Below are 10,352 nucleotides of genomic sequence, written 5' to 3'. Positions count from 1 at the left end.
TCGTGCACTGGACTCACGCGACAACAGCTCAGCCCAACTGACCTCAAAACTACGGTAGAGTCAGCTGTCTCACAGATGGTGGCGTCTCAACCTCATCCAGACCTCTATACTGAAAGCAGGGTAGCTCTATTCTGTTTTCCCTTCTGAAAGATATATTCAGTCATGTTCTAATTTTTTCACTGGAAACAAACACAATTTTTTCGTAGTTTTTGAATATCTTCAGAATTGCAGAAATTATTGCCATAATGTATAAATGTTATTTTAGCGAATCAAATTCTATTTTTTTTTTTCACGGCAAATGGGTAAATTATTCCCAGTCCGTAATAAGATTAAGATGTGTCGAAGAGAATTGTTACGTGCATGTGGATGCAGCTCATAAATATGAAAAAACGCCACGATAGGGAAAATGAGACACTTAAAATGGGGAAAAAATTCATAGGGTCATCAATGAATTTCTTTCACGTGGACAAAATCGAGTAACTTAGATGGCACAATTTCTGCATGCAAATCACGACGAATCAATTCATCTGATCACTCCTGAAATCAGTAAAAATTCTAAATAGCAAGTGACACCAATAAACTCACTTGTAAAATTGATGCGCTAGCCGTTACTTCGATTAAAAAAATTGAACCAAATGACTTAGATTGTGATTCAGGCTGCTGAGATTGCACTACATTGCCGTTATAAAGGGAATGCATAGCATGAACAACTGTCACATGCTACACGGCATGAAAAAGGATAGCCCGATAAAAAACATCATGCACCCCAGCCGGTACGGCATGAAGAGTTTGAATGACAAGCATCGTGAGAAAAATAATATCGACGAGCAAAGACATACGCAGTTATTTGGGATTTCTGTGCATGGTTATGAGAATTAAATTAGCGTATATTCTTCCTCTGAAAAAGACATTATCATTGATGAATTATGCAAAGATATTTTTTAGAGATATTTTAAATATTTTTTAATGTTGTCTGATGATTTGCAGGCATAACTTCGGCAAAAAGTTCAATGTACGCAATCGCTATAGATTTATATAGCCCATTCAGATAAAGCTCAATTTGGATTGGCTGACTTTCAAATTGAACGTTAGACATTTTTTCTTCCTTTGCAGTCACTAAAAAAATATCTCCATCATTGAAGACGATTCCTGAGACTAAAGCCCATGCGTCTCTGTAAATTCAATCATGATGATTTGAAAATTAACTTTTGGGATTTAGTTGGATTTATAATTTAGACTCAGGAAAGACGGATTTAATAGAACACGCTAATTTAGCATCATCAAGATCGTAAGAATCAGCGGTACCATGACGCGTTTGTAATCTTTCGTACGCTATTCATAATTGTCCCTATACCTGTTGTTCCTAATCAACACGTGGATCATATGGACTGCGCGCACGAGTCTTGTTGTCTGGGTGGCGAGTGACATATCCAGGAGAAACGGATCACCCGATGCGGTTGGCGACTTCCATGCGACGCTGGAACGTTGTGTGTCTGGCGCGTGCAGCAGACTTGAGGATCAGACTGGACGTGGCCAGTGTGATGCCAGCAGCCGTCATGGAAAGAACAACAATGCGGCGGTGCAACGACAAACCGCTCAGTGTTTGCATTGATAGAAAGCAGATAGAGCTTAGTATGTTATTTCTAATGAATATATTTGGAGTGAATTGACTACGTTGAGTGAGATTAAAAACTGTGTTCGGTGAAGCAGCAACAAACTTGTTTTGGAAGACTGAATTCTTTATTTTTTTGACTGGGATAAGATTCATTGTTCTTGAGAAAAGAGAGGCGTAGATTATTTAAATATTTGTTTCCGTGCTTATTTGTGTAATCAATGTACGAGGCTACGATTTTTCTTACCCTAGGTGTATATTTAAATCTTTATCTCGATTTCCCTTGGTGATCCCAGATTTCCTGTTCACGGTCTTGATGGCTATAAATTATTCTCCATAATTAATAACTTTCAGTCTCAGTGTATTCTTTCATCAACTAATTTCCGTGACAGTGGCCAATTTATAAATTTTTAATAATTATGAAAAACAAAAATCATATTTCTTGAAAACACAACATTTCACAACGTTTTTTCTCCCATATCTAACGCGTTGCTTCATTTCATTCGATCGTACATACATACACTGACGAATGTTTGTCTGTTATGCATTTTTCTGAGTATGTTTTTTTAAAGGTTATGAATACTCTACAGTATGTTTGTTTTACTCTTTTTGGGATCTCCATCCAATGGCTTTCTTCTAATTGTGAAATTTCTCTACTCCCGTTCAGAACAAAACTATTTGCTTATGATCGCCCGATAATCTCAACTTGCTTCAATTGGAAACATTTTTTAGTCATTCTATGTAGGTAGGTCCAGAACCTTTCCAATGTGAAGTCGCTGTGCTGCATCGGTACTTAATCTATGGGCATTAAACTTTCAAAATTTTAATTTTTATTACTTTATCAAATATATTTTTGCAAACCATACCAGCATCTCTATCACATAGAAAACTCCGCTGGTCGATCTACATTTTAATTTAATAAGGAATTTCGTATCGAATTTTCTTTGAATTTGTTCCAATCTATTGCCTTACAACGATGCGCATTGGGGACGTCTTACGGATCTCAGAACTTCTGGTTGTGGCCATTCCTTATCTCATCTTCATCTTATCTCCAATCGTTTGGGCTATCCGGAATCTGGTCTTCATTAAATAAGTGAATATTTTTCATAAAATTAGAGGCATTCAACCTGATTGTTTTTCATCTTAGCATAAATTATTCAGCCGTCGTGATATTTGTTCTTAAAACCCGAAAATATAAACGATAGTAAGGGTCAAAGGTATGTTAACACTTTGACTATATTGTGTCACCGAGGAAATTCAAGTATTTCGTTAACAAGCTTTTTTTAAATCAAGACTACGATAAAGAAAAACAACACCATGGGAGGGAGCGAAGAAACTTCTAAAGGCCAATATAAGGTAAGTCTTGAGTATAATAATAATAATAACAGTAATAATAATAATAATAATAATAATGATAATAATAGTAATAATAATAATAATATTAATAATAATAATAATAATAATAATAAAGGAATGAATCACTCATTCCTATAAGAAGTTTCTCTTATGTTACATCAACAGACGTGAACAAATTCCGTGTTCTGAGAGCTCGAGCCATGCAACGTTGAGTTGAGCCACGGCTACACGCCATATTTGGCAACTATAGATACGCGTCAATGCCACATGGACTGCATGGGCTATTCTAAATTATTGTGGTTTAATTATGTATTAAATAGATTTAGGCTTCATATTTGTATTAAGATTTAATCGGTGCCCTCTGCAAAAATAATAATCGCTGTTTGAAGAGTGAATAACTTTAACTTTGTGAAAATTTAAGTCGGATTTAAAAAAATATAGAACTCAGTACTCACTGCAGTGAGTGACAGAGAGCGCATTTTCTCGTCGCCGAAAACCTGAAGTCACGGACGGACGGACGATCGGACATAGCGAGCACAATAGTGCATTTTTTCCATAAACGAGAAAATGCGATAAAAATGAAATGTCTTTAAAATCGCGGAAATTTTTCTTTGGCCTGAGGTACTTTGATGAAAAATAATGGTACCTCATAAGATGGGGTACTTTGTGTCTGTGTATAGCTAATAATCAGAATTTACTATGTTTTCATTTAGTTGATTCTTATGTTGTTTTATTATAAAAGCCCCAACTAGATCACGGCGGCTTGCAGTAATTATGTCGTTTCATGATCATTTTTTCAGACCACAGAAAAAATGGCTGCGTTTGATGGGGATAGTTTTTCGTTTGCCATTTTTCGATTTACGTGGATCTTTATAGAATGTCGGCATGAATGCTATTGTGGAGACGTTATATTAGGTTGATTTTCGTTCTCTGTCACATTCATTACGATCACATTTGACATTCCTTCGTCGCTGCGCTCTAACGGAAACGATTTACAATCGCGTTCTTTTCACTTATGACTATAAAATTCTAAAATTTCAACAGCATTTTTGTGGAGGACGAAAGAGCTACTAACGACGAAAGAGTGTGGACGAAAGAGCTACTAATTCAGTTATTAGTTGACTGACGAAGAACGTGTCGCAAGTTTCAGCTGCCATTGCTACTTTAATGTTCATTTAAAATCACCACTTGTAGTGACATGCATCGCCAGCATCAAATTTTTATTGATTGAAGTTGATTATTGAATCCGAATTTAGAGCATGGTGAGTATAACAAAAATAATCTGGCTTAAAAGTTGAACATTTAATTAAATATTAAATTGAATCGTGGAAGTTTTCTCGTGCATATGAAATAATGGTGACTGAATTTGAGCTGACAAGTGGAAAATACGAATAGTAGTTTCTTGTATCAACTGCGTTGATTTCTAGGTGCATACAAGGTCATTAAGAAACCCCTGTTCATGTTGACATGCGGTGCAAGAGTAGCTAGGTCAGACGCATGCACGAGTGAGTCTGAGTCTGTCAACACAACTAGAAATAACCTGAAGCTTAAACAACAGAACCTTCATAATAAGGAAGCAAGTTAAGTATCTTATGAAACAGCCACGCAAAATACATACAAGAAAATATTCAAACCTGTAACGATAACGAAACTATACAAATTTAATAATAAGTTTTTCAGCTTACAATTTCTAGAATATAAACCTAAAAATGGAGGCTGATATTATTAGATGGAATTTTTAAAAATCACTTATTAGCGGCAACTGCTTTATGTAAATTAAATGAAAATATAATAGAATTTTCATTGTAGCGTTAAACCTCTTTGCTGCAATTATATGACATTAGATCAATAAATATTATAGACAGGACTAACATTATTGATGAAATAGTGAATAAAGAAAGTGTATTTAATGCAATGTGATGCTAACGTAACTGTTGCTAACAATTTGGTGGTGGAAGTATATAATAAACAAAATGATATGTCTCGGTACATCTTCCATCAATATTTGTTTATATATCCACATTATTTAAGCACTTATCGACCGCAAAACCCCATGACCTAATACAAAGCGTTAATTTATCCCTATTGAATATTGTCGCCGGCCATGAGCTTGAATAGAATAGAAGTGTTTTCCCTGAAGATAATAGGCCCATGGCCTGTTGCCGATTCCTTTACTTTTCGTGTTTTTTTTTCTTTTTCGTTGAGAAGCTGGAGGCCATGTCTTCTAAAATTCACCCGTGATCGTGCTGAGAGTCCTTTTGGCGCCGAGTTCAAGTTTTTGCTCGAACGCAGTTCCAAACAATCATTTCCTGAGCCAACTTCTGGGTTACACTAGCGACCTTCAGGTCTTCCTACGCTTTATTGTGCTTATTCTCACGAGGAGGCAATTAGAGTAATTTCTATGGCTTTATGGAGCTTGAAATTCGCATGAGAATATGAATGGAAACCATGAAGAAAGTAAATTATTAGTTTGACTCACTTCCGGGTGAAGGCTTAGCAAAATTGAAACGTGTTTCTCTACTAAATCAAATTTCAATTAATGCTTACTGAGCAATTTAGTGGCGGCTGATAAAAGGAATACGATATACGCATATTGCACTGAACACTGATTCATTTAACTTTCATTTCTCGAAATCGAACATATTCGCGTTCCGGAAGATGAGCATTGAACACTTGAGAAAAAAACTTGGGTCAATGTTGACCACGTACATCGAAAAAGTTTACAGAATTTTTTTTTTTTTTGCCACGAAATGTGGAAGAGGAGCTTCGACAAAAAAATACAAGGAGCTTGCAATGCTCAATCATGTTCGGCACAAACCTGCATATGTGCGTAAATTCAATTAAGAGAGTAGCCATCGTCTTACAATGCACGTACGTATCCTGCGAACGATTAATGCAGATTCTACAGAGTTCATTGCTTATATTGACTAATCAACGATGAACCAATCAAATAAAGGGCATTATTTGCAATTTGAACATCATACAGTACGGTAACCAAACATCTAATACTGCGAGTCTTCCAAGGTTAGAAGTTGTGAAAGCGATTTGAGAAACTATATGATAATCATTATTGGAATGTCACGCGAAGAAATTTAAGATGTCAGAAATTTTTTTTTATATCTTCAATTTACATGTCTGAAATACCAACATAAACGATCATTATTTGGGATTGATGATACGTAACTTACTTCAAAATTTTTTTTTCACTGGCGATCCATTTAGAAAACTGCATCTCACAAAATATATCATGAGAATTCATTTATGTCAAGACCCTTGATCTGTAAACAAACCAAGTAATTTTTTTTTTTCATTCTAGTCGATTCTAAGAGCATATAAGTTTATCCGATAAATGCCATTTCTGTTTCTTTTATACATGTATTAGCATGATAGTTACTTTAAAAGGAGCGTCAAAACCCATTTGTTATGTAATATATAAGTCAATCTTGACATTTTGTACGGCAATTCAAAGTTTTTTGATAGGTATTTACTGCATACCAACTCAACACACGAATTACACTTATCATGAGAGCAGTGCTTCAGATTTGCTGCTAATTTTTCATGAAGCTATTGAACGTTAAGCTTGAACGGCTGCAGGGCCTATGTTGACCAATGGCCTGAAGGGGTGAAGGTGAAATGAGATCATTGCACCAGGCTTGTGATGGGGGATGGGGCAAACTAGGGTTCGAGGTACGGTTGTTATGTGGTCAATAGATTAATTCAAACACATGGACGAATTATTGACAGAGACTGTCGGTCGTCAATGTGACGGAGACTGTAACACTAACAATGGATCATTTGTCACTGTGACTGCTATAGTTATCCCTGCTTGTCAAGATCAATTGGCAAGTAGCCTATAGGGAAAGACATCTCTTGCTGCCCCAGTTATTCTCCTACACGTGAACTCAAATAATAAAGTATTAATTTTTATGTTTATTACATACATGAAAAACCTTGAATTAAAATGAGTCTTCAAATGTTTAAGACTTTGTTGAATTTCTTGACATAAAAAATGCACTCTTTAAAGAGTTAAGATGGACCAAAATTGGTGTGTCAGAGGCCTATAAAATCGAGTTACTGAATCAGCTTAAAAATAAATTTGGGCGTGAAAATCTATGTTGATGAAAATAGTTATGATGAAAAATAATATTTAGCACTGAGTGCCCCAAGACATGGGCACGGATAGGGGCTACATGCGTCTCGCCAGGTAGACAACTCGAACACGGAAGTGTTCTGCAGCATCCAGCGCGGGTATGCAAGACCACATGGAGGAAGTATGCTCTTCCATACACAAAAAATGCATTTCAGCGATGCTCATGACAAAATTAAATCTATTTTTTCTTAAAATAGACTTGTATTGTCTCTTTTGTGACGATATATTCGATGAATTTAAATTATTGGGTCAATATCACCACTGCATTCTGATATCAGATATTTTTACTCTGGTTAACTTTAATGCCACTAGCTGCATACACGCCTAGCAGATTTCTACCAATTTTATAATGACTTCATTCACTAGTGAGTTATTTATGAGGCTTTATAATTATCGTTTACTATGTCAACAAATTTGTACAATTTTATGATTGATATAATTGGGCAGAAGTTCTTACTGTATGCATGCTTGCAGACCACATAATATATTTTTATGAACAATTTTCTTATTTTTTCTTATGAGTCGAACGGAGTTTCTTCCTGGTTTTGGCAGATCACTTTCATGCTTCTGGCGAGTGAAATGTCATTTTCTATTTGCCCAAACATGTAATATTATTACCCTTTCATGTTTATAATACATATGTTAATGAAAAAATCACACTTTTTTGCTCGTCGCTAAATAACTGGCTTCTAACCAAATGATTTCCATGTTTTAAATTATTCATTTCAACATTCATTATGACGTGGATAATCTTCATAGATTCCTTACCATGTTACTAATCATAGAACCGTTCAATAATAATTTTTTTGTACCATATCTTTCAAAACAATAATTCCGATCTCAATATTTAACTTTAATTATTATGTCGTCGTGTAGCCTATTTCGCCCTCGCTCCAAGCATGGAATTATCTAGGCACCAGCGGGACCTTGAACACAGCGTGGGGTGCTCACTATATACAGGCCTTGCCCCAACAGCCTTGAGAGGCGCGCGTCTTAAGTGGGTAGGTGTGTGCTAAAGCATCCTCGACACTCAAAGAAATGATGGTAGTGTTGTTACGATCGTTCTACCGTATAATAATAATTATTTGTTGATTGAATGTCTAAATCGACGCAGTTTTTGACAATTTTATGTAGGTAATCGCGACCCAGTTTGGGCCAGCAATAGGACTTATTGGTGCTACGTCCACTCTCTCCTTGGCTGTGGCTGAGAAAGTGTGTCGCAATTTCGACATTGTGGCCCATTGATTTCTCTGAGTGTAAGAGCACATGCACGGGCTTCAGGCACGTATGCGCTGTCAAACACAATTTACGTTCGTGCTATGGAAACATAATTATGACTTTCGCTTAGTATATTGATTGCGGCCCAGTTTCAGAACTACGTACATATTTATCATGCGTAATTGCTGTAGAGAATCAAATGGGGTAAAAATATTAGGGATTTCAGCATCCAATTTACATTTTTTTTATACTTTAACACAGAACATCCTTGTGCTCCATGTTTCCAGGTTTAGTGACGTTGAAATTTTTTAAAGTGAAATGACAGAAAAAATAGTTAGCTTAACAAAAAAATTGTTCCTTCGCAAGCTTCAATCAGCAATCACGAGAAAATGCGGCCATATAACATAGTCTCACGACAAAGCGTCTCTCTCGTCACAGTAAGATCATAATAATTAAATTACAGTTCATAGTAGGATCTTGGACCAAGGATTCATTATCAAATCACCCTATTTAGTGTTTAGACAGTCCACATTTACTGCGAAGCTTCATGCAGAATAAGAAAAAGGCGCGAGTCTATCATTGTAGTTCAATGACACGTGGGGCAAAAATATCAGATTAAATTCAAATAGAGACACAAAAAATATCTACGGTCGGGTATTCTAAGAACGTCGTAAGTCACGGAATTGAAATTTTTAGGTTTTTTCATTCATTAGACGCGACGTTTGAAAATTAGGAATTAATTGTATGTTGATCGCATACAATATTACATTATCAGGACTCAAGACTCCATATTATAATATTACATATAATATAAAGAAATAATTATCATATCATTACTTCATGAGACTCAAAACTCCATATTACGAAATTCAAATTAACAAAGGCATAAGTGGATGCGTTGGTCGTCTTGCGCACGCCAATAGTTCAACAAGGATTGCAAAGTATAGAAGAAACCAAGCAACGCAAATAAATTAAAGTTCTATAAGCAATTGTTGATGGAAATCAACTTAAATTAATGCGGGCTTCAAAATCGTGAAAACCTGTACTACGTTAAAGCTTAAAGAGCAGCGGATGTTCGATGAAGTCTTACCTGCTGCATTGATAACACGACTCGAACAATTATGTCCAGATTCACCTCGAGCAATTATGTTGAGATTTGCAAAGTGTTTTTAACTTTAAGTTATATTTAACTAGAACTTTGTGTTTAACTTTACCTTATGTTTAACTTTAGGTAATTATCACCAGATTACCGACTCGAAATTTCTTAGGCGACATATTTTGACCTGAATGTTGTGCTCTTGTAACACAGAGAAGTGACACTTGTTATGATTTAGAACTCGGGACAGTGGGCCGGCATGTGTGACTTGACCATATGGCGACTTGGCATTGTGACCCACATAACTTGTATCCGAGTCAACCACACGAACATATGCTGTCAGTACTTGAGAAACTTACGTGTAAATGATCTTCTTTTACGAATTTTTTAAAAAGATTGTATTTAAGCCTGGATTAATCAAGAGGATTTTGACACATTAGTCTTGCACATTACCCGCTTCATCTCGATGCGTAGTGTCCTTTCGATTTGATTATATATTGCAAGCCAGTATACTCTGTATATGAGAAAATTTGCTATTTAATGCACTCTCTCCCACCAAAATTGCCGTTAGATTCTCTCCGTGAACTTGGATCGTTTTGCTGAGTCATTCACTCTACCTCAAAAGGGCAAAAAATCTGGCTTTCCCTTCTCTGATCATCGTCGATGTTTGCTTTATTTGATTTTTATTTTTGCTGAGCTCATGTTTAATGTTGTTCACCTGCCAGAGATGTGTGCATATAGAGCAACTTTTAGTTCACTTGTTGTGCATGTAGAGCAACTTTTAGTTCACTTGTTGTGCATATAAAGCAACTTTTAGTTCACTTGTTGTCCATATAGTTAAGTTATAGTTATAGTTGTTAGTTATATATAGTTGTTGTGCATATATATCTTAAAATCTTTCTCAGTTTTCACGCTAAGAG

The 10,352-nt window shown here is 35.8% G+C and overlaps 1 protein-coding gene across 1 annotated transcript in view; it reads left to right on the top strand.

Annotated features, from left to right (window-relative positions):
• The first annotated feature begins 2,291 nt into the window (after nucleotides 1–2,291).
• The window catches only part of LOC108671598, a 75,835-nt gene continuing 67,774 nt past the window's right edge, over nucleotides 2,292–10,352 (top strand). The window contains exon 1 of the mRNA XM_018159163.2: nucleotides 2,292–2,968. Within this exon, the coding sequence (XP_018014652.1) occupies nucleotides 2,930–2,968 (39 nt within the window). The 5' untranslated portion in view covers nucleotides 2,292–2,929. The remainder of the gene's footprint in view (nucleotides 2,969–10,352) is intronic.

The sequence above is a fragment of the Hyalella azteca genome, unplaced genomic scaffold, assembly GCF_000764305.2.
Source record: "Hyalella azteca isolate HAZT.00-mixed unplaced genomic scaffold, Hazt_2.0.2 contig12387, whole genome shotgun sequence".
In the NCBI taxonomy this organism is placed as follows: domain Eukaryota; kingdom Metazoa; phylum Arthropoda; class Malacostraca; order Amphipoda; family Hyalellidae; genus Hyalella; species Hyalella azteca.
The sequence above is the reverse complement of the archived record's forward strand: the minus strand, read 5'-3'. Positions and strand labels throughout refer to the sequence as shown.